A 23,736-nucleotide genomic window follows, 5' to 3' on the forward strand; every position below is an offset into this window, starting at 1 on the left:
CTGAATTCCATGCAGGACATGCAGTGACTCCAGGAGGCAGTGGGCCCTGGTGATGCAGTTCTGCAGACTGCACAGCCTGGGGCTGAGCACGTCCTTCCTGCGGGAGTGCGCCCGGGCCGGCGACTGGCTGCAGTTCCTGCTGCAGAGCCACCTGCACGGCCACCAGCCTGGGCAGGTGAGCTGGGCCCAGGGGAGGGTCACACAGCTCTGCACAGGACAGCAGCAGTGTGCAGACACTCAGCAGCTGCAGGGATTTAGCTCTTGGATGTCAATCCCCCTGGCTGTGACAGCCCTTCCCCTGCAGCCACACTTCCCGGCTTGGCTGCTCTTCTCTCCTCTTGGTGTGTGAAAAGCTGACACAAGGAAAGGGAATTTGCTGCAGAGGGAACTGCCTGTCCAGCAGATCCAGTAACATGGGTCTGAGAGCATGGAAGTGAGCTATGAAAGAAAAAAAATTAGAAAAAGCCCCCTTGTTGGAAAAATCATTTGTGATTGTATTAATCAGCATGGAGACAATTTTCAGAGAGGAGTTATTTGAGTGTCTCTTTGACATGAATTGGACATTTGTCAAGAAGGGATTTAATTTTCATTTTTAATTTAGTTAGAGTTATTACATGCTCATACTGATTGTAAATTTAATTTAAAATCATTTAGTTAGTGCTTTGTTTTTATTGGAGAATTGCGAGATGTTCAGTGGAAGCTTTAATAAAGCCACTCGTCTTTCAAAACTCAAATGGATTTTTGTGTTAAGATACTTTAACTTTTGCAAATCCAAATCTTCCATTTTCGGTGTTGAACATGATTTAAAAATTTAATGAAATATTAACAATGCATAAAAGCAATTTGGGAAATGTGCAGAAGCTAACTGTAAAATTCCAGGTAAGACGATACTTAGGAGGTCTGGGGTTTTAACTTGGATCTCTTTGTTGTTGTCTGGAAAAGAAAAATAGATAATCATGCAAAAGCACCTCACTAGAGGCTTTTCATGCTCTGTTGTGGGCAGTACAAGAGACATGGCAGAACTGAGTGTCTCTAGGAGGCATTTTAGTTTCACAGAACAGGATGGACTTCAATATTTTATTAGAATCATTCACAGCAACAGAACCCTTTTTCCTCTCTACGTCTCTGAAATTGTTCTAAAAAGCTGAATTTGTAAAATGTTTTAAAAAGCTGGATTTGAAGAATGTTTTGTTTGTCTTTGTGTATTTAATGCTTCAGTCTTCCTTCCCCTCCCTCTCTGTGGATCTCATTGCAGAGGTGGGTTTGGTTGTGTTTTCCCAGGTCATTTCCATCCTTCAGGATTTCCCTCCCCCCTTACAAGATCACCTGGTGCTGGCCCTGGGGAGGTTCCTGTGTCCTGAGGGCAGAGCTGTGGCCCAGGGCAGAGCTGCAGAGAGCCTGTTCCAGGTGCTGCTGCAGTGCCAGGGGAGCCCCAGCCCCTGCCAGCACCTCCTGGCTGCAGGGCTGAGGGCACAGGCCCCTGTGCTCAGTGTGCTGGCTGCCTGTGTCCCTGTGAGTACCCGTGGAGTCACTGTCCTGCAGAAATGAGCACTGAGAACTGGGGGCTGGGCACAGTTCTGGGCAGTGGTAGACGTGCAGTTGCATTAAAAGCTGCTTTTTTCTGGTTTTGTAGTGATTGTGAATAGTATGACACGTTTCACCAAGTGATTTCTAATGAGGTGATGTATAAACCCACCACTTTTGGCATTCCCAGGATGCAGACATCATTCCCTGCCTCTGTGTTTGGATCATCACCTCTGTGGATGTTGCCACCAGAGCTGAGGCAACAAAGCACATCCAGAGCTCAGCAGAAAACCACCAGTGGGACCTGCAGGACCTCTCAGTTATCTGGAAAGTCTTCTTAAGGAAGCAGAAAAGTAAAACACTTCTAAACGGCTTCCAGCTGTTTCTGAAGGTGAGGGAGTGTGTTTCTGGGGGTGTATTTGGGTGTTTCTCAAACCATCTGGGGGAGGAGGTGGCCTGTAAATCCCCCTCTGGGATAACCTGGGTTATCCACTGGAATCCCAGTCAAGGAAGAAAATCTTGGAATGGAAATTCTTCCAAGTACCACAGATTTGCAGATCATACATCAATTTTGCCTGCAATTTTAATACATTAGAGCTTTACTATTTTGGTACTAAGGAAGACAAATTCTACATTTATTGAGGTACTTTTAGAAAATAATTATAACCTGGTTTTGTGTCTTAAAGGATTCCCCTTTACTGCACATCCTGGAGATGTATGAACTGTGTATGAACTGGAAAAAGTACAATGAAGCTAAAACCAAACTGGACAAGTTTCAGGAAAGTCTCTCAAAGGTAAGGAAATTAATTTTCTCTGAATGTCACTGCCTGGGTCTGCCTTTATTGGAAGTGAGGGGCATCCAGTGTCACATGTGAGAGTAGTGGAAAGGGGTGTGCATGGAGTGATTGGAAAGCAGCAGGTTTCACCACATTCTTTTCATTGCTGACAGTTGAAAAAATGTTTTTGACAAAACTCACAATTCATTTTCCTGAATGATTTTGATTTAAATTGCTGTGGGCAGAGTGAAGTACAATGTCACCCTCCTGGTGTGAGCAGTTCACTGCTCGAGGGTTGGCACTGACTACTGCTGGTAAATTGAATTACTTGTAGTGAGTAAGGAATTATTCAAATAATTGAATTATTTGTGGGATATTCTCTATTCTCTGTTGACCAGGGCAAGTCAATACTGAACTGATAAACCAGTGACTTACAGGCAATATCTCTTGAAAGGTTCAGACAAGTCTGTGGTATTGCTGCAGTTCTGGTATTGGAAGGTGACTCAGGGATCTGAATTTCACACTTGACCAAACCCTGGTGGAGCAGTTGGTTTAGGAGGACCAGAGGTTTCACCCCCTGTTCCTTGTCTGTCACAGACAGATGTTTTCACAAATCAGTTCTTCCCTTTCCTGCACAATTTTCTAGTTTCCTGAATATGTTGGTGACAAACATTCCATGTCATTTGTGGTTTTCCCTCCTGGAATTCAGGCCCAGGCCAACTCTGAGCTCTGACCCCAACCCTTTCCCTTCATAAGCAGATGTGCTGTAAAGGATCCAGCAGTGATAGGGGTTATTTACCCAGCAATTTATTTAATCTGTCCATTTCTGATCCTTCTTTTCTCTCTTCCTTGAGCATCAGGAGTCCCTGGTGGTCACCCTGCTGTAAAAGTCACTATTTTCAGATCAGTAATGGATCAGTGCTCCCTTGGGAATGGCAGGTCATTGTTCCCTAAGGAGGCAGATCTGGTACACCTTCCATTCCCAGTGCCATTCCCACCAAAATGCAGAATATATTTGTAATAAACCCCAGCACTTAAAAATCTTTACCTGCACAGCTCAAAGCAGAAGAAGAACCAGCAGCCCCCCAGTTCCCTGTGCCATGGCTGGAGTCACAGGCACTGTTCCTTCTGGAGCTGATGATGCAGCAGTGCAGGACGGACTATGAGCTGGCAAAGCTCCTACAGCTCTTTGCTGCAGCAGAAAATCTCCTCCTGGATGGTAAATACATGTTCCCCTGTGAATCCTTTGCCCTCTGGCAGGGCTGGACACTGAGGGCAGCAGCAGAGTTCCCTCAGGTTTGAAACCAGCTGCCTTTGTTGTTTATCCTCTCCAACCAGGCCCTTACGTGAAGAAACTCTGTGCCCTGAGTGAGAGCCTGAAGGATTCCTCCATATCCATGAACCGCTCCATCCTGACGAGCTGCAGCCTGGAGACATTCCAGAGGGAGTGCAGGGCCATCCTGGAGCAGCTGCAGGACAAGGGGATGTTCTGCCTGGCCCGGGAGGTCGCGGCGCTGGCCGAGCTGCCGGTGGACAGCGTGGTCACACAGGAGGTACAGTGCAGTCCAGTGGGGATGGGCACCTTCATCCTCCTGGGGCTGCCAGGGGCGAGGATGCAACCTCTCATCCCTCCTGAAACACAGACATTCCTTTAAATCACTTTTTATTTTAAGTGCAGGAGCACAAAACTTGTTGGCTGTAAGTGCTGGGCTGCAAAGGGCAGTACAGCTGTCCTTCCTCTTCACCATTATTTACTTGCTGTGCAATCAGTGTTATTTTTGGGAGAAAAATAGATGGATTTGCCCATCCCTGCCCACGACAGAGGGTGGAATAAGATGATATTTAAGGTCCCTTCCACCTCAAACCGTTCTGGAATTCTGTGACTTGTTGCATATTGAGACACTTGCCCAAATTCTGTGTTTCAATGTGAGTTTTCTTCCTTGGAAACGGGATTGTTTAAAACCTCTGTAAATTTTACAGGTTCTGAGGGATCTGCATCGTTTAAGAGAGGTTGGACAGTGGCATCAAACCCAGACCAGAGCTGAGTTCTGGAAGAAGTGCAACGACACCTTCCTGAAACATTCCATCTCCAGCCAAGCCGCAGCCAGTTTTTTCCTCGATCAGGCAAACTCGGTGTTGGAATCCTCAGGGGAGGAGGGGGTAACCAGCATTATGGAGAGACACCTGCTGCTCACCCTGGCTGGCCACTGGCTGGCCAAGGATGCCTCGGTGTCCCTGCAGCAGCTGGAAGAAGTGGAGAAGCAGATGTGGATCTGTCGGATCGCACGGGAAATGTCCCGGGCCGAGGGCTCGGAGCAGTCCCCATGTCCCTCCCCTCCCGTGGCCAGCAGGGACCTGTCCTTTGACAGCCTGGCCAGGGAGTTCTCCTTCTCCAGGCTGCCCGCTCTGAACTCTCCCCAGTCCCTGGAGCTGGGGGCGGTGGCTCTGGAGCCCCGGCAGGCCCCGGCTGGCGCGGAGGAGGCGGCGCTGTGGGGGCTGGTGGGGGCCCTGCTGGACGAGGGCAGCGTGCATGAGGCCAGCAGGGTCTGCAGGTACTTCCAGTGCTGCCACAGGGACCTGGCCCTGGTGCTGCACTGCAGGGCCCTGGCCTCGGGGCAGGCTGGGCTGGACGAGCTGCACCCCGACATTCAGGCTCTGCTGGCGGAGCACGGACACAGCCCGAGCGCGGCCGAGGCACCCCGGGAGGGCAGAGCCCCAGGCTGTGAGTACCTCCTTCCCTCAGCCCTGCACTGCTCATCCCCTGCTCATCTGCCACTGGCTGCTTCCTCCCTCGGCACACTGCTCATTTCCCCCAGATTTCTGCAGGAAATAGGTGTTTGTGGCAGTGGTTTCTCTTCTTGGCTGGTAAATCCTCTCGTGGAAGGAATTTGAAGCCTTGCAGTGCTCATTGCCTCTGTGTACTTCAGGCAGGGTGTTTCTGTGTGCAGCTTCCATGGTCCCTGAACCTTTCATTTCAGTTCCCAGTAATGGTAAAGCAGCACTGAAACTTCATCTCTGTTCCTGCTTTTGGAATACACATCTAGGAAATATTTCTTTTTCTGGAGCTGAAAACAGGGATATCCTTCAAGTAATAGATTTCTCTGACTTCTTTGTGCATTATAAAGGGTTTAGGATTTATTAATAGCAAGGCTAAGGCTGAGAGTGTTTATCTATAAAGTTCTCTGCATGTTTATGAAGCCTGAGGGAGAAACTGTCAGCTGGAACTAACACTGACATGTGCAAAGCTGAACAGACATGGAGTCAGTGAATCCTAAGCCATCAGAAAGTCTGCTGAACCCTTATATAATCTTATGCCTAGGAATTTTACATCTGAAATATTAGTGTGCATATTTTGGCTTATTTCTCTTCTGTCATATTGTTTGTACCCTAAAACCTTATGGTTCCTTTTTTTTTTGTTTCCAGCCTCCAGCTTAGAAGACTGGACACACTTGGTGGCTGCCTGTCCAGCAGATGAGGTGGTGGCCAGTCTGAAGGCTCTCACAGAGGAGTGTGTGCACGGCAGGAACTACTGCAGGCAGGTCCTGTGCCTGTACGAGCTCTCCAAGGTACCACCCTGGGCACACGGGCTGTGTGTGAAAGGGGCTCTGGTCCCAGCTCCCCAGGCCCTGCCCTGACCCCACTGAGCCCCAGTTCAGCCTGGGGCTCTCTGCTGTGCCCTTTTGATGACCTTCCCAGCACATGCTGCTGCCCCAGCACTTTGCCTGAGGCCCTTGCTGGGAGCTGTCCCCCCGAATCCCTCAGACTGGAGCACACAGGGCAGCAGCTCCCTTGGGGTTCAGCACAGAGTGCAGTGCAGGGGCAGCCTTTCCCCAGGGCCTGCAGTGGCTCAGCAGTCCCACGTGCTCTGACCAGGCAGGGAAAATATTGGCATCATCCTTGTCACAGAGGTTCTTAGATTTTCCTGCAGAATTTTTCATGCCTTGAATATTCAGAGTGAGCGCTTCAGGTTTGAGCTGCTAAGAAGAATTAGTCATGTGGCTGCCTTGCTCCCTGTTATCCCTTCCATATCCTTCTGGCCTGTACCTGGATGTCCACACTTTTGAATTAAGGGTCAATCAACGTGTTTCTGAGATACATTTTTTGATTAATTTGTAATTTGGTGAAGCTATGATGTTACAGCAGAGCCTCACCCAGAGCCTCACCCCCTGCCCTTCCAAATGTGAAATCTAGTTTCTCTCTTTCACTGGGAGTTTGTGGTATGCAGAGGAGAGGAAGAGGAGACTCATAAGTAGAACACAATTCCTTGTTTGGGAGGAAATATTGTTAAGGTGTTAAGGTTTATGTTTGGTTCAAGAAATCCCCTCTGTCCCTGGCGACAGCTCGGGGGGTGCGGGACTGCACGTCCTGCCTGGGGAAGGTGGTCAGGACGATGTCCTGCAGGTCAGGGGTGTTCTGGGCTGGGATTTGCTGAGTGCCCGTGTGTCTCCAGGAACTGAGCTGCTCCTTCGGCGCGCTGTCGGCGCAGGCCCCCGAGCAGGTGCTGCGGGCCGTCCTGGCGGGGCGCGGGCCCGAGCGGGGCCGCAGGGCACAGGCCTTCATCGCCTGCCAGGGGCTGCAGCCCGCGGCTGTGGCACAGCTGCTGGCAGAGCAGATCACCCAGGAGCTGCTGGCAGAGAGCAAAGGTGGGAACGGCCTCGGACTGTAGTGGGTTTGTCTCTGAGTGTGGTGTTTGTGTGTGAAAAACAGCCCTTGCTCTCGAGATACCAGAGTGCTAATTACAGTCAGTTTGGGCAGCCCTTGGGGAAGGTTTTATACAAATGTTAATTTATTGTTGTTTTGTGTACGCTGTGGTGTTGCAGTAGTTAAGGTTTTATTTTTCGTGAATGTGAATTTAATATTTTTTAAAAAAAGGCCAGAGGGTTTTTACCTTTCTTTTTTTTTTACTTTGTGAAATGAGAAATACAGCAATGTGGTTGTTCAGTAGGATTTAATTCAGTTGAACTGGCAAAGAAATAACATCAAAAATGTCTTTAGGATTGTAGTCCCAAGTCTTCAGTCAGCCTGGATGGAGTCAGATTGGTTTGTTTGGGATTTTTCTGTTAATAATAAAAAATAAGAATTGTTCTATCCTGAACAGTCAGCAGCAGTGACGTGATTCTCTCTGGCCACAGGACAGAAGCAGGTTCTGAACCCTGCAGTGGAGAGCCAGGCATTCCTGGAGCTTGCCAAGCTGTGCCAGGATCACACCTTGGTTGGCATGAAGTTACTGGATAAAATTGCCTCTGTCCCACGTGGGGAACTGTCATGCAGTGAGTAAATAGCAAATCATACTTGGTGTAACCAGGGTGGCATTGTGTGCTTTAAAATCACAGCACAAAGAGGAGAAGCAATGCTGAGGGAGATCTTCATTACTCATCTCAAATCTGATATTAAATTTAATTTGATATTAAAGTAATCGAGGTGAGTATGTGCACAGTAGATCAGTGTCATTTAAGTGTCAGATCACATTAAGTGACCTGAAATTTTGAAGGAGGATGTTGTGACTTTCTTCATATTAATCAGAGTTAGAAATGGAATGGTTTTTCAAACCCAGATGCAAAACTTGTGGCCTTCCTTTTCCCAGTGCAGAGCTGGCAGGTGGTGGGGTGCTGATGTATTTATCTGCTAGTCAGCTTTTGGTGGAGGAGCTTGGAAGTTTTGTGTGTGTGAAATAAAATAATGTTTCAGAAAATGATCCAAAACCCCCAGACTTTCCCCCAGACTGAATGAACACTCTTAGGGAAACTGTTACTCCTTAGGATTGCACAGGGGAACCATCATAGCTCAACGTTCTCCTGCAGTTCTGCTGTTTGTCCCTGGAGAGGTTGTGCATCCTCTGCAGGGATAGCATCACTTCTGGAGAGTCACCTGGAGTTCCTTTGTTCTTCAGTTACAGAATTGCTGATCCTGGCCCACAAATGCTTCAGTCTGACTTGTCACATGGAAGGGATCACCCGAGTCCTGCAGGCAGCACGGCTCCTCACCGACCAGCACCTGGCTCCTAAGGAGGAGTATGGACTGGTGGTACGTGTCTGGGGGGCTCAGTGCCTGTCCAGGGGCTGGGTGTGCCTGTCCAGGGGCTGGGTGTGCCTGTCCAGGGGCTGTGGGAAGGGGTCCCTGTACACTGTAGCAGTAGCAGTACACTGTGAGCAGTGTGGGGAGTAGGTGTGTGATGGAATCCCAGAATCCCAGACTGCCTTGGGTTGGAGAGGACCAGTTCCACCCCTGCCATGGGCAGGGACACCTTCCACTAGCCCAGGTTGCTCCAAGCCCTGTCCAACCTGGCCTTGGACACTTCCAGGGATGGAGTTCAGTCATTCACCTCTGAGTGACTGGTCTTGAGTGTTTGGTCTGCTGTGTGCAGGTGATGATTTTTATGTCACAGATGCTCTTAAATGACTTCTCTGGAAAAAGAGGTGGAGGTAGTGGAATAGTGAGGTGGCAACAGTGTAGTAACTGGAATGGGAAAGTAATTGAGTCACTGGTGAAACGTGCTGATGTGTGTTACTGGGCTGTTGGGCATTTTTCATTCCTGTCTTGGGAGGATTCCTGGGACATGCCCATGGAATGGTGTCCGTGCTGAAATGTTCCCCGCCTATTTTTATTTGCTAAAACGGTGTCCCTTCGCCTCACTGTAAAAAGGGTGCAGTAGGTTGGTTTAAAACTAACCCCCTGTGGCTGCAGGGGAACGTGTGCCAGGCTGGGGTGGCCCCTGTGCCAGGCTGGGGTGGCCCCTGTGCCAGGCTGGGGTGGCCCCTGTGCCAGGCTGGGGTGGCCCCTGTGCCCGCCCTGGCCCAGGTTCAGGTTGAGGTCCCGGTCCCGGTCCCGCAGGTGCGGCTGCTGACGGGCATCGGGCGGTACACGGAGATGAGCTACATCTTCGAGCTGCTGCACCACAGGCAGCACTTCGAGGTGCTCATGAGGAAGAAACTGGACCCGGTATGTGGAGGGGAGGGGGGGAACACTCAGGGACTGGGGTGGCTGCGTCAGAAACCGGTGTTTACACAACGTGGGGTTACCTGGGGATTTTACTTATTGGAGTGCAGGAACTGTGAGTCTTGTTTCATAGAAATAAATGAATTCTGGGGTTATTCTGGGTTTAGTTGAACCAGTTTTTTCTAATTAGTTTAGGGCTGCATTGAAACTTCAGACTTGGCATTGTCAGAGTTTTCATGTCCTGCTTTGCTTTTCCAGTTAAAGTTTCATGGGGGTTTTAAAAACCATAATATTCATAGCTTTGTTTAAAACAAGTCACTTTTGACATTTGTAAGTAGAGAAATGCCCAGGTGCTGGATTTTCTTGCCCAGCAAGATGTAGTTGAGCCCAGGGATGACTCCCAAGTATGGAGAGTGTAGTGATCACTTTTTGGAACGTTGTACCAGAGGTGCTTGCGGGTACCAGAGTGTGGGTGAAAGCCAAGCCCGCAGGCTCAGAGTGCCCTCCCTCCCCAGAGTGGGACGCTGAAGACGGCGCTGCTCGAGTACATCAAGCGCTGCCGGCCCGGGGACAGCGAGAAGCACAACATGATCGCGCTGTGCTTCAGCATGTGCAGGGAGATCGGGGAGAACCACGAGGCCGCCGCCCGCACCCAGCTCAAACTCATCGAGTCCCGGCCCTGGGGTCAGTGCCGACAGCCCGGGGCAGGGGCAGGGGGAGGGAACGCCCCTCTGCTGGTCTGGGAACGCCCCTTAAACTGCTCCTGCCTGCCCGGCCCGGGCGGTTCTTGTCCCTGACAGTTCCTGGCTGCCTGGGTGAGAACCAAAGAGGGGCATTTTTGGCTCTTACTGGATGTACCATTCCTGTGGTACCTCACATGGGACAAGCCGTGTTTTCCTCCCTTGAACAGGATGGGACACAGTGGTTTTGTACAGAGTGTGTATGTGAAGTGTTGGGTTTATGTCTGTGCAGGGGAAGAGTTCAAGGTGCCCCGTGTGAGCCCTGCACAGCTGGGAGGGGCTGGGGGCACAGGGGGCTCTGCAGAGCCAGCAGCCAGTGCTGGAGCTGTGCCAATGATTTCTGAATTGATCTGGTAATAGTCACTGCTGGCATCTACCACAAATGTGTGCCTGGGGTTCCTTTCCACTTCTGCAATCACTTGGCCAGGCCCCAGCAGTACCTGTGGTCCATTAACAACTGAACAGGCAGCAAGGGTGTTTTTTCCTGCTTTTTTAAAACAAAAATTCTGATTTAGTCTGTTGCTTTCTGAGGCACCACCAGGGACAGACCTGGCACTGGGAGGGATTTTTGTAACTTACCTTTATAAATAATTGGTTATTCTTTTTTTTTTTTTCCTGTTTCAGAGGAGTCTCTCCAGGATGTTGCAAATTTAAAGAAGCTGCTGCTGAAAGCTCTGACTCTCTTCATTGATGCAGCAGAAAGCTACTCCAAGGTAAAGTGAGGTGGAGTGGAACGACTTGTGTATAGATTTGGGAGCACGTCAGGAGTGGGCTGAGCTGGGAGAACACCCAGAGGTGCTCTGGGGAAGGTTTGCAGCATCCTGGCCTTTGGAAAAGGAGCCAGGGAATCTCTGTCTGTGCCAGCCCAGTGGCTCCAGTAGCCCCAGTAACAGCTGTGCCCCAAGGTGCTGTGCTGGCCCCTGCTCAGGCTTTAACCCCTGGGGTTACATCAGTTCCCCAGTTTCAGAGCAGGGACCAGGAGCTTAAAGAGTAAGAGTAGAACAAAGTGTTTAAACCAGGGTGTGATTATGGTGGAACTATTCTGATGGATGTGGGGAGTGGAGCTGTGTTTAGAACTACTGGAATATGGTCAGTGCTAAGCCTGCAGTGCTCCATCCCTGCCCAGCTCTGAGCCCTTGGCTGCTCTCAGGGCTGCTCTGACTCTGTTGCAGGACTCGTGTGTGCGGCAGTCCCTGCGCTGCCGCCGCCTCACCAGGCTCATCACGCTGCAGCTGCACTTCCTGGGCTCGGGGCAGAGCACCAGGATCATCAGCCTGGGCAGGCAGGACCTGATGGACACCATCCTGGCCCTGCCCAGGTTCTACCAGGTGAGCTGGGCTCCCTCGGGTCACTCTGTTGGCAGTGGCTGTTTCACAGGGCAGAACCCGGGCACTGTGTCCTGAGGGCACTGCCCAGCCCTTCCCCGGGGGCACCACGGCCTGGGGCTGCTGTCCCAAATATATATCCCGGGATATTCAATGGCCTGGAGGGACAGGACACAGGGAATGGCTTCCCACTGCCAGAGGGCAGCCTTAGATGGGATATTGGGAAAAAGTTCTTCCCTGTGAGGGTGGGGAGGCCCTGGCACAGAGTGCCCAGAGAAGCCGTGGCTGCCCCATCCCTGGAAGTGTCCCAAGGCCAGGTTGGACGGGGCTTGGAGCAACCTGGGCTGGTGGGAGGTGTCCCTGCCCATGGCAGGGGGTGGCACTGGATGGGCTTTAAATCTAATTTACATTGACATCCATCAGTTTGTAAATTTGGAAATAAGAAACAAAAAGGTTTATCTAAAAGACAGCAGACAACCCCCCTCTGACATCTTGTTTAGGGGATAAGGAGGATTATGTGCTGTACTTTGTTACCTTTGTTCCTCTGCATCAAGAGCTGGGCCAAGCAGAAGCCCTGGACTGTTCCAGTGTTTTCTGTGCCATCAGCCCTTTCCTGCTCTCCCTGCAGGCAGCCATCGTGGCCGAGGCCTACGAGTTCCTCCCAGACTGGGCTGAGGTTCTGCACCAGCAGGTGATCACCAAGGGGGACTTCACCTACCTGGAGGAGTTCAAGCAGCAGAGGCCACTGAGGCCCAGCCTGTTCGAGGAGGTGGCCAAGAAGTGAGTTCTGTGCTCCAGGTGCAGCTTTGTTCTCCACAGGGACCTCGGGAGGAGCAGCTTTGACAGCGGGGAAGTGTCAAACCTTTCTTGTGATATGCAGGGGCTGGAATCCTGGAATCCTGGAATGGTTTGGGTTGGGAGGGACCCTAATGCCCATCCTGTTCCAACTCAGGGACACCTCCCACTATCCCAGGTTGCTCCAAGCCCCATCCAACCTGGCCTTGGACACTTCCAGGGATCCAGGGGCAGCCACAGCTTCTCTGGGCAACCTGTGCCAGGGCCTCCCCCCCCAGCAGGGACAATTTCTTTGCAGCTTTAGTTTCCTGAGCACAGTGTGGAAGGAGCACTGCTCCATCCTTGTTCCTGAGCTGGACAAACAGGGAGCTCTTGTTACAGCCCCAGACCAGGAGTCTCTTTGTGCCTGGGAAGCTTTTCTGTTTCAGTGACAGTGCAATTGTTTTCAGGGTCCAACAACACCCCCCTGCTGATGCTGCTCTGAAGAACCTGAAGCGGTTCCTTGCCCACTGTGAGGACATTTACACCTACTACAGGCTGGCCTATGACCACAAGTTCTATGATGTGGTGAATTCCCTGCTGAAGGACCCTCAGACAGGCTGCTGCCTCAATGACCTCTTATCCAACTGAATGCCAGCCCTGGAGCACAGCCCGGCTGCAACACTTCCTGCAGGGTCAGTGCTATCACAGATGTTATCAGTGACCTGCTCCCAGGGCTCTGCTGCTGAGAGAAAGTCACTCCAGAAATCTGGTGGTGGTTGTAAATATTTTAAATGCTGAGACTGTGTTAACCTAAAATTGTATTTGTATAATAATAAATCTTATTGTTTATAAATGACTGGAGTCACCAGCAGATAGAGTGGCACAGGTGGGGATGGACCAGAGATCCAGCAGCCCTTTAAATTTTGGGGTGGGGGGGAGGGAGCACCTCAGGAGTTGTATCCAAACAGCTGTGCAGAATATCCAGTACAAGGGGGTGGAATAAGCAGAATTAGCAAAGGTTTCAGGTACACACAAGGATAATCCATTCTCTGAGTCCAGTCTGATTAGACTGGGCTTGTTTTCTAAGGTCTTGTATAGCTCCAAACAGCACATTCCTAATTCTGCTGTCCTGAAGTAAAAGAAGTAATTGAGTGCAAATGAATTCTTACTGTTATTAAATATTAATCTAGATATTAAATATAAATATTTCTATAAATATTAACCTCCTTTCCAGGCTCAGGCAGCCGGCACAGGCCCAGCACAGCTTAGCTTTGCAGAGCTCCCTCTTCAGGTATTTCTTGTCAGTCCCAAAAGAACTGCTCCAAGGCCAGCCTGGTGAAGTCCTCAATAGTGATTTTTATTAAATTAGTTGCTTTATAAAACATTGCAGATGTTGTAATTGTTAACATAACAATTTGCCCAACCGGAGGAACTGCTGCAGTTTGCAAAGCAAGTTTGGTTTTTAATGGAAGAAAAGGGCCGAGTCATGAAAGACCCACCACAACCCAGGAGAGCCCCAAGGAAGTCTTGTGGTTTGGTTTTTGTTTTACACTTAAACCCATTAATTAACTGTTAAAGAACACCCACCCCAAGAGCTGCATTAGTAGAAATTTAGGTGAATGGAACTAAAGTTCATCCTGGAGACACAAGTGGGTTTGCCTTGCTCTGCCCCAGCAGCTGCTGCTCAGGTGTCAGGCTGTGGAGCAGGGGCTGGCCCAGGGGACAGGCTCCCAGGTGCAGTATCCCACACTGAAGGTAGCAGTGCCCTTCCCAAAATACTGAGAACCTCAAGCTCTAACTCAAGACAAAGCGACTGGAACTCTACGTGCACACCCTGCCCTTGCTGCAAACTGCTCGTGCTCATGGCCCTGGCCCTGGACAGGGGCAGGTGAGGCCATGCCATGGAGCTGTGCTGGTTGTAATCCTTCACCCCTTTCCAATGCCTTCCCAATTTAGTGGCTGTTGCTATCAAATTAAATAGCAGCAGTGCCCATTATCAGAATTTTGGGTTTTTAACTGCAATTTTCAGACCTTTTCCCTTCTACCCCCGCCCGGAGCTTCCGCCCGGGGCTGGGCACATCCAACCCCCAGCACACAGATACTGCAATTCTGATTGTAGCATTTGGCAGAATTTAAAGGAAGAAAAGTTGTGCTACATGTTTAAGGGATTATGGGCAACAGAAAGACAACAGAAGGAAGATAAATGTCACATGAAGTCTTCAAAGTCTTGTACGTACTCGCCGTCGTAGCCCCCGTAGTCGGCCAGGTCGTCTTTCATCGTCGCCTTCAGCCCCCCTCCAGGAACAACCCCTTTTTTCTTCTTTCTGGCTTTATTCTGCAGGAGGGGGAGGAGGAGGTTTATTGGACAGGCCCAGGGCTCTGTCACTGCCCCAGTCAGTGACCCCACGGGGTAGGAGCACTCACATACCCTGTGCTCAATGTACCAGTGCTGATGTTCCCACCCCACCCACTCCCTGGATGGGAATCAATCCATGTTTTGCCTGGAATCTCGACAGTCAATCAACTCCTGCTCACCTCACAAGCAAAGAGGATTTAACACAACAGCAGCATCCAAGGGGCCCATTTCCCCTCCTCCTACTCCCCCCAAACCCATTAGGTAAGTCAGAGTTACCCTGTCACCACCTCCCAGGGGAGCCCCTGCAGGTGCCGTGAGCCCTGAGCAATCTTACCTTCTCTTGTTTTTGTTTTTCACTGCATAGTACTGTCAGAGTGTTTGTGATCTTTTTCAAATCATCCACTTCCACTGCATTGGGGGGGGAAAAGGATAAAAGAAAAAAGATTCCTTATCAACGTTCTTACAATGCAGTCAAATGTTAAATAACATCAACAGCCTCTAAAACTGGAACCAAGCATTAGTGTAACTATGGGCAGGATCTTCCTTTAAATCACCAAATGAGGGTGAAAGGTTCTGGTCCTTACAATCCTAACAAGGATTCCAGCTGGTACCTCGGAGTGTTGTACAAGGTAAAACTTGCAAATTAAGTTACTGAACACAAGAGTCCTAATGAGGCATCTGAAGAGGAAAATACGGACACAGTAAAATGTATCAAAAGGAGCAGTGGATTAACAATCAATTATTGTCACTAAATGGTGAGACATGGGCAGTCCCTCCCCTGAGGGGCTCTGGAATCTGTCTGAGATGGAAGGTCCCAGCTGCCAGCCAGGATGGTTGGATTTACCCTCACTGGGATCCAGTTACTGCTCCCTGAAGGACAACTGGGGACAGGACAGGACAGATCCCACTGAGTTCTCCAAGTGCTTCAGCCACCAGGGCAGTGGGAAAAGGAGTTTGAAGTAGTTTCTCTCTGTGTAGTTACACACTGAATTCCAGAACAATTATTCTGCAGTCCCAGAATTACACAAACTCAATTTTAGAATAGTTTCCCCCCAGATGAGGGAAACTCAAGTTAGAGAATAATTTATATTATTATATATATATGCCTTAGAGAATAATTTATATTATTATTATTATTATTATTATCATTATCATTATCATCATTATTATTATTATTATAAAAGGCTTCAAGGAAAACATGCAGGATTTAGATAAGTATAAAAATTCACACTTTTTCAATGACTGTCTCTCACTGATGTGCAGAAAGAGCAGCTCTGGCACGAGACAATCCTTAACGGACTTTGTGGGAATGGAATCAGGTCAGTGCTTCATTTAGTGCCAACTCCACAGAGCCACCTCCACTGAGCATTCCCTATCACAGCATGTTTTCCACTCCAGCTCCATCCCAGTGTGGCAGCACTGTGGGCTGTCTGAACTTACAGGAGATACAGACGTCCCGAACTAACGCTTCCAAAAACCCGGCGTAATGTAACGACTTCTCGTACTGTGTGATCTTCTCCTTTAGGAGTTTGCCAAATTCCGTGAAGTCGTCTTTTGTAGAGGGATTCATGGCATCTATTCCACAAGTGTTATTTACACCTGCGTGGAAAGACAGAGGTTACATGAGCTGGGACCCTAAAAGGTGACCCCAGAGCCGGCCTGGCTGCTCCCACCCCACTGAGCTCCTCACAGAGCCAGCCCTGACTCCTTGGCCTCACAGGAGGGGATTTTGCTGCAAAACTCTGTGATTTCAAAGAATCCTGGAATGGTTTGGGTTGGAAGGGACCTTAAAGCCCATCCAGTGCCACCCCTGCCATGGGCAGGGACACCTTCCACTAGCCCAGGTTGCTCTAAGCCCCGTCCAACCTGGCCTTGGACACTTCCAGGGATCCAGGGGCAGCCACAGCTTCTCTGGGCAGCCTGTGCCAGGGCCTCCCCATCCTCCTAGGGGAGAATCATTCCCAGTATGCCATCTAACCCTGCCCTCTGGCAGTGGGAAGCCATTCCCCCTTTTCCAAAGTCTGCCTCTAACCCTCCTTCAAGCTCAGGAGTTTGACCCAGCTATTCCTGTTCTCTGGACAACCTGCACTGCACAAGGCCCCTTTCCCCTCAGATAAACCATTCCTGTCTCAGGCTCCTGAGTGCAAAACTCAGGTTGGTTCTTTGCAGGTGTATCCAGTGCAGCCCCAAGCACTGCACTCTGACAGCTCACAGCACCACTTCCCCTGAGCAATGAGCTGAATCACCCACTGTAATCAAGGGAAGACACTTCCCTCTTTGAGGAATGCTGCTGTGCATCAGCATCTCTGCCAGTTCTCTGTTCTCAGTGCCACAGCTCGTGCTGAGAGCCAAGCCTTGCTCAGCCTTTGCAGGCTCCTGCAGGTTGACAGATTTGACACTCACCAAATGTTTCCTTTGCTAACTCCAGGTCTGACTCCTCTTGTAGCTTCTTTAGCCGTAGTTTGTCTGCCAACTGTTCTTCTGGTGTGAGCTCCTTCTGCTCCTCTGGTGCCTCTAACTGGGGGGAAATGCACACAGGAGAAAATGGCACCTTTGGGACGTGGGGGCTCCTGCAGGGCCACTGAACTGCCCCCTCCTGCCCCGGGTCAGCCTGGACAGAGCTGGGAACCCCCCTGGAGCAGTGCCCTGGGCCAAGGAATGGGCATCTCACAAGCCATGGGGAGGAACACCAACCACACTGAGCTCCCACACCTGCCTCTGCCAGCACGTGGTGCACCCAAAGGAACTGGGATAACACTGCTCCCATCACTGGTTCAATCACACAGGAACTAAAACCCTGGGTGGGATTCCCTACAACACCTAAGGTTGGTCTGTCAGACAGGTCAAGACCTTTGCAGGTCTTGTTCAAAACAGCCCATCAAACCTGCCCTCTGCAATTTATACAACCCAGAAGAAATCAGGAATTACCCTTTTTTTAAGCTCCTCTTGCTTTTTCTTCTGTAGCTTTTCTTTTTCTTTGATTTTTTCTGCTATTTTCTTTTTTTCTGAAACTTTCGGTTCTGTAAGACATGGGACAATAAATGCAGCTCTCAGGAGTTCTGAGGATGAGGTTTTTTTCCCCCACAATCATAAACACTCAAAGCTACCCAGCTCAGCTACTGGGGCCTGAACACAGAGGCAAAGACACCCTTTTGTTAAACTCAAGCCCAGCCCAGGTTTGGATCCTCACACACCCCCAGACAAAACCAGGGTCTGTTCTGATGCTGGTACAGAGCCAAGTGTTACCTTGAAGTCTTACCTTGTTTTACCTCTGTCTCCTTCACCTCCTCCTCTTCCTCCTCATCATCCCAGTTATCCTGCAAAGCAATAAAGATTCTTTTAGAGATACCCTGAATCTCTTTAAATGCCCACAAACCCGTTAATCTCACGTGTCAGAGTGAGGGAGCTGTGGGAGCTGCAGCACAAGTTTCTGGGGGCTGTCCATGCTGTTTTGGACAAGTTCTTACCAAGAATAAGGCAGTTTTTGGTTAAATAATCAGTTCATGTCAATAACTGCAACAGCCAGGTCACAAACAGCCAACCCCCCCCCCCGAAAAACCAGGATTTTATTCTCATTTCTTGTATCATGAGACCCTGGAACAGCACTGAAGGTGGTTGTGGCTCTGCTGGAACCACCTGAAACCAGCACAGGCTGTTCTGGTTCAACACCACCCCCAGGGCCCCGCTCCCTGTGCTGGGAAAGCATTCCCGTGGTGCCCATGGAACTGCAGAGCCCAGGTGAAAACCTCCCTGGAGCTGCTGCCAACACACCAGCAGCACACAAAGCCATGCTGTGGGAGCAGGGGAAGAGGCAGGAAGCAGAGGAGGACACAGGGAGCTCAGAGTTAGGCAGGAATTCCAACAGACACAAGACCACGGGTTTGAACAGGTTTTCAGGGAAACATTCAGGTGGGAAGGGACCTCTAAAATCATCAAGCCCCATGTTCACCACTAACCCAAGTCCCCAAGTGCCATGTCCTCGTGTTTTGTGAACACTTCCAGGGATGGGGACTGCCCTGGGCAGCTGTGCCAGGGCTGCACAACCCTTTCCATGCAAAAATTCTTCCTGATATCCCACCTGAACCTCCCCTGGCCAATGTTCTGACCAAGGACAGCTGCTTTTTTATAGGCAAAGGAGCCACCAGAGGACTCTTCCCACCCACAGATCATTCCCTGTTCCCACTTCCCAACAGCCACGTGAGGGGCCAGGCAAAGCAGGCAGGGATTTCCTGGCAGGCTCCCCCCAGAGGGTCCCACTGGGATGTGCTGATCCCAGCAAGGAGACAGCAAGGAGTCCATCCACCAGCTCACCCCGGGTAATTGGCACTTCCAAGGGACTCGGCTTCCCTGCCACATTCCAAGGAGCTGACTTGAATCTGGAGCAGCATTATTTTAGCTCCCATCTAATTAAGAGTTTGTTACACCCACCTCTTAAATAGCTGCACTCAGCACTGCAGGAGCTGCCTCTGCCCCATCCTCCATGGCCAGGGCTGGGAACCAGGGCTGGGAACCAGGGCCAACCTCCAGGGGAAGGGCCTGGCCAGGAGGGATGGAGGGAAAACACTCCATGGCACTGTGGGAGACCTCCCAGAGGGCACATGGGCAGGGGCTGCACCTGATGGGACATGCTCTGACCCCCAGCAGAGCCCTCCTGCCAGCCCTGCTGGCCTAGGAACTCCAGGGAATTCCATGTCCTGCCAGCTGTGCCTATAAACTCCAGGGAGCTCTCCTGGAGGAAGAGCAAACTGCCTCGGTGCTGTGTCTTTGCACTGCTACAGTAATTCCAAGAGAACACCTTTATTCCAAGCATTTCAACACTGTTTCTGCATCCCAATCCCATCAGGGCTCCTGAAACAACTTCCAAGGAGACAGGACTGCGAAGTGACAGGTCCAGGGCACGTGGTGGGAACAGGCACTGCCCAGCTCTGGCTCTGCCAGCACTGAGTCAATACATCAAAATTCCCTGGCAGGGGCCCAGCTGCTGGGAGCGCGTGTGCTGGGGAGCACTGAGGAGTTCTGTTACCAAAGGGGCTAATTTTAAACCCGGGGAAGTCGACATTTCCCAACTAACAGTTAATGCGAGTTCATTGCTAAAGAATCATCCAAAATAAACTCCAGATCTGAAGACACAAAGCACATTCCAGAGCGTGACATACCCTCGGACAATCCTGCTCACAAAACACTTTGTGCTGCTGCTTTGGGCCACGTCACTTCCCTCCTGTGGGAATTTCCCCACAGGGGGCCCTTGCACTGAGGAATCCAGAGCCTGACACCACCCCCAGCCCAGCTCTGGGGGCTTTGGGACTTGGCAGGAAGAGCAAATCAAAGGAAAATAAACCAAAACAAACCACCTGCCTTTGCTGGATCCTCTCTAGATGGAGCTCCAGTTCTAAATCCATAATCCCCTGGAAATAGTTAAGTAGCTGCATTCTTATTACATGTAAGATATAAAATGTAAGATGTAAAATGGCTTCCCACTGCCAGAGGACAGGGATAGATGGGATATTGGGAATAACCCTTCCCTGGGAGGGTGGGGAGGCCCTGGCACAGGTTGCCCAGAGAAGCTGTGGCTGCCCCTGGATCCCTGGAAGTGTCCAAGGCCAGGTTGGAACAACCAGGGCTAGTGGAAGGTGTCCCTGCTCATGGCAGGGGGTGGGACTGGATGAGCTTTAATGTCCCTTCCAGCCCAAACCAGTCTGGGATTCAGGGATTCCATGTGAGGAAACTTTGTTCCTCTGTTAGACACAGAACCCCCAGGTGTGCTCAGGAGAACCAGCCCAGTCCAGCTCTCCTGGACACGCTCCATCCCAGCAGGAAAGCTTCCCAAGGAAGGAGGAACAGGAAATGTCACAGAGAGGAGTCAGAGCTGCACCTGGACAAACCCCAGGTGTACAAATCCCACAGACACCTGCCTAACTCCCACCCAGCTGCAGCCCCACACTGTTCCCAGGCCTGGAGCTGCTGTTCCCACTCCTGTCCTTGTCCTGCTGCTCCCAGCTGTCACCTGGGACACCCCGGGCCTGGCAGTCACTGAATTTAAGAAGGAAAGTGGACAAATGTAACTCACAGACATTTGGTAACTTTTGGCTTTCTGGAAGAGAAGATGAACTACTTTTTGTAGTGTTTATGGACAGAACCCCACCCCGGGCCCTGAGAACAACTGCTGGTGTTTTCCAGAGATTCTGGTAACAGTGTCCAGGCCACCAAACCCAGTCCTCACCCAGCACCAGCAACACTCCAGGGCAGGAACTGCAGGAACCTTCCCCCCTGTTACAGTGACCCATCCCATCTCCAGGGTCTGTTACAGTGTCCCAGGCCTGCACTGGAAACAAAAAGGTCTTTTTTGATTAACTAATTCTACTCATGGAATCCAGGAGTGGTTTGGGTTGGAAGGGACCTTAAAGCCCATCCGGTCCCATCCCCTGCCATGGGCAGGGACACCTTCCACTAGCCCAGGCTGCTCCAAGCCCTGTCCAACCTGGCCTTGAAATCCATCTGGCACATTCCCTGTGTGTTCCCTGGCACCCCTTTGCATCATCCATGTGAACAGGGAGCAAAGGAGGTTTCTGTGGCACCACCACCCTGCCAAGGGGCAGCTAGAAGCAAGCAGGAGCAAACGGCCCCTGGGGAACCTCTGCCTTCAGAGACGCCAGGAATGGTCATCCACATGTTTCAACCCCAATCCCAAACAGACACCACCCTGAAACAGAGCAACGACCCTTCCCATGGGCTGTGAAGAGGTAAGAACAGGTGGCAAAGACGTGCTGGGGCAACCCAGAAGTTTCTGGTCAGCAGAGAAGCACCAGCACAGCACTGCCGTCATCAAACCCGGTCCTGCCGTGTCACCCGGGGACAGCCACGGGCCGAGAGGGGCGGGAAGGGCCGGGAAAGCGCCCAGGAGCGGGGAAGCAGCAGGTGGGTCCCGCAGGGAGCAGGAGGCGCCACTTCGGCTTCCAGAGCCTCTGTCTGTCCTTTCCTCCCCTGCACGCCCATGGCAGCGGGGGCCGGGGGGCACCGGGCAGGGCCCGGCCCGGGCTCTCCCGATGTCGGACCCGCCGCCGTGGCCGGCCCGGGGTCGCTGCCGCCCGGGCGGAGCGGCGGGACCCGCCCCGAGGAGCCCCCGCGGCCCGTGGGGGCCCGGCCCGGCCCCGCCGCGTCCCGGGGGCGCTCCGGAAGGCGGCCCGGCCCCTCCGCCCCGGCCCCGCCGCCGCCCGGCAGAGCCCGCCCGCCCCGCGGGGCCCGGCAGGGCCCGCCCGCCGCACCTTCACATCGTCCTCCTCATCCTCGCCGGCCCAGCGGTCCCCGGCCACCCCCGGCACCAGCCGCTTCGTCACCGGCTCCACCACCTCGAAGCTGTCGGCGTCTGTGGGGAGAGGAGCGGGTGAGGGGCGGGGGTCTCCCGGCGCCCCCGGCCCCCCCGGCGCCCCCGGCCCCGCCGCACCCACCCCACGAGTCCGCCGCCTCCGCCGCCATCTTGCCCCGGCCCGGCCGCGGGGCAGCGCGCGGGGCACCACGGGACGGCGGCGGCGCGGCCACGCCCACCGCGCGGCCGCGCCCACTGGGGCGGGGCCACCGCCGGCATGGCGGGAACGGCGGGGAGAGGGACGGGATGGGAATGGAGATGGGATAGGATAGGGATGGGATAGGGATGGGATAGGGATAGGGATGGGATAGGGATGGGATGGGATGGGAATGGAGATGGGATGGGATAGGGATGGGGATGGGATCGGCAATGGGAACGGGATGGGGATAGGATAGGGATGGGACCGGGATCGGGACCGAGACAGGGACAGGGATGGAATCGGTGTCGGGACCGGATCGGGATGGGAACCGGGTCTGGACCGAGATCGGGATGGGGATAGGGACGGGATGGGGATAGGACCGGGATCCCGCCCCTGCCCGCCGCTCCCCGGGCCCGCAGGCCGGGGCTCTCCCGGGGGAAGCTCCTTCCCCGCCCTCCCGTCCCGGCGCTATCGCGGGGCCGCAGCCGCGGGAGCCGCCCCGGCCCTGGGCACCGATAACCCGGGCTGGGAGCGGGACCGGCACACGGGCACTGCCCCCGCCAGCGCTGTGCCCTCTGAAAACGGGCATGGACCGTGCCACGGCCGCAGTTCTGACGGGAGCGCGGCCACCACACTCGCCCCGTGCTCCTGCTCCGCACCGGAACGCCCCGGCACGGCCTGTCCACCTCTTCGGGGTGTGGTTTTCCTCCTTTCATCTCTGCCACATAACACCGAAGAGAGAAAAGCTGGGAACGTTCCCTTCATCCCGTTCATTTGACTGCCAGCTCCCAGATTTTGTCTGAAGACAATAAATTTATGTCTTTCAGGTAACAATTGAATGGTCTCTGACACTGTGATAAACATGAGATGGAAAAAACAGGACTTCCAAATTTATCATCCTTTCTTCCTTGGCCCCCGTTTACCAGGCCATATAAATAACAACAGAGATGTAACTATGGATCAAACAATGTCCCAAGTTATACCCTCACCAAGTCCACACATGGTTTCACAGGCTGCTGTGGGGATAATCACAAAACTGCCAGGAATTGTGCAGTGATTTGGATTTACACAGAACATTGAAATTTTTCATTGTTGGCCTCCAGTATCTTTAGCTTGTAAAACATAGACACAGATCCTTCCCTTCAAAGCTGAAAACCGACAGGAGCAATGTCTCGATTTGCAGAAAACAGAGTCTCAGTGAAGGATGATATCAGCTAAAAATCATAAAAACAGTAGCCAGAGCATAAATACTCAATATAAATCTTTCTGATTCTATAGATTAGAAATGACTGCAGAGGAAACACAAATCCATAGCCCAGGACCTCTCCTCCCATCACACTTTACAAGATTTGGCCCATCGGTACGACAACATTCTTGCAAGTATCAAAAAAATAAAGCAAAACAGTTACATTGCATGGACAAGCAAACTTGGGATGTGCTCCACAAGGTGTGTCCACATCCTTCCTTAGCAGAACATCCTTGTTTGCTTCCAAACAAAGGGGGTTTGGGGGTATTTTTTTCCAGCAGTCTGACCCCTCACTGAGCACCCGCTGCCCCTGTGCTCCTTCCCATTCCTCCACTCCAGGATCTCCACACCAGGAACCTCCAAGGCAAAGCTGAAATGTTGTGGCCTTGCTGTGACCAACTCTTTGAGTGTCCTTGAGTGTCCTCATGGGACTCTGTGACACTGTTCTCCAGCTGAACCAGCTCAATGCCACAATTATTTTTCCAGAAAAACTGTCTTCCCGTGACCCCTCACGCCCCTCCCACTCCCGGCAGCCTGGGCAGCTCCTCCATCTC

At 51.9% G+C, this 23,736-nt stretch overlaps 2 protein-coding genes across 2 annotated transcripts in view; one reads left to right on the forward strand and one right to left on the reverse strand.

Moving 5' to 3' along the window:
* The window catches only part of SPG11 (SPG11 vesicle trafficking associated, spatacsin), a 28,233-nt gene extending 15,299 nt beyond the window's left edge, over positions 1–12,934 (forward strand). The window contains exons 24-40 of the mRNA XM_064669353.1: positions 16–175; positions 1,282–1,512; positions 1,715–1,915; positions 2,211–2,318; positions 3,357–3,519; positions 3,639–3,853; positions 4,281–5,022; positions 5,724–5,866; positions 6,751–6,943; positions 7,433–7,570; positions 8,191–8,324; positions 9,132–9,239; positions 9,752–9,920; positions 10,601–10,689; positions 11,149–11,304; positions 11,930–12,081; positions 12,546–12,934. Coding sequence (XP_064525423.1) covers positions 16–175; positions 1,282–1,512; positions 1,715–1,915; positions 2,211–2,318; positions 3,357–3,519; positions 3,639–3,853; positions 4,281–5,022; positions 5,724–5,866; positions 6,751–6,943; positions 7,433–7,570; positions 8,191–8,324; positions 9,132–9,239; positions 9,752–9,920; positions 10,601–10,689; positions 11,149–11,304; positions 11,930–12,081; positions 12,546–12,726 — 3,283 coding nt within the window. The 3' untranslated portion in view covers positions 12,727–12,934. The remainder of the gene's footprint in view (positions 1–15; positions 176–1,281; positions 1,513–1,714; positions 1,916–2,210; positions 2,319–3,356; positions 3,520–3,638; positions 3,854–4,280; positions 5,023–5,723; positions 5,867–6,750; positions 6,944–7,432; positions 7,571–8,190; positions 8,325–9,131; positions 9,240–9,751; positions 9,921–10,600; positions 10,690–11,148; positions 11,305–11,929; positions 12,082–12,545) is intronic.
* Positions 12,935–13,414: 480 nt separating this feature from the next.
* On the reverse strand, positions 13,415–21,988 carry EIF3J (eukaryotic translation initiation factor 3 subunit J). Its single transcript, XM_064669352.1, has 8 exons — positions 21,880–21,988; positions 21,697–21,797; positions 17,694–17,751; positions 17,363–17,454; positions 16,838–16,952; positions 15,875–16,033; positions 14,769–14,842; positions 13,415–14,413 (listed from the first exon to the last, which is right to left on the reverse strand). The coding sequence occupies exons 1-8, from the start codon at positions 21,905–21,907 to the stop codon at positions 14,285–14,287; spliced, it is 756 nt and encodes a 251-aa protein (XP_064525422.1). The 5' UTR covers positions 21,908–21,988; the 3' UTR covers positions 13,415–14,284.
* Positions 21,989–23,736: the final 1,748 nt, after the last annotated feature.

Source organism: Pseudopipra pipra, chromosome 12 (assembly GCF_036250125.1).
Source record: "Pseudopipra pipra isolate bDixPip1 chromosome 12, bDixPip1.hap1, whole genome shotgun sequence".
Lineage (NCBI taxonomy): Eukaryota > Metazoa > Chordata > Aves > Passeriformes > Pipridae > Pseudopipra > Pseudopipra pipra.

Excerpts from the sequence above, each read along its gene's own strand:
- EIF3J (XM_064669352.1), bottom strand. The coding sequence starts at position 21,907 with ATGGCGGCGGAGGCGGCGGACTCGTGGG. Across the intron at positions 17,752-21,696 it reads ATGAGGAGGACGATGTGAAG|GATAACTGGGATGATGAGGA; the intron begins GTGCGGCGGGCG and ends ATTGCTTTGCAG. Across the intron at positions 17,455-17,693 it reads GGAGACAGAGGTAAAACAAG|AACCGAAAGTTTCAGAAAAA; the intron begins GTAAGACTTCAA and ends CATGTCTTACAG.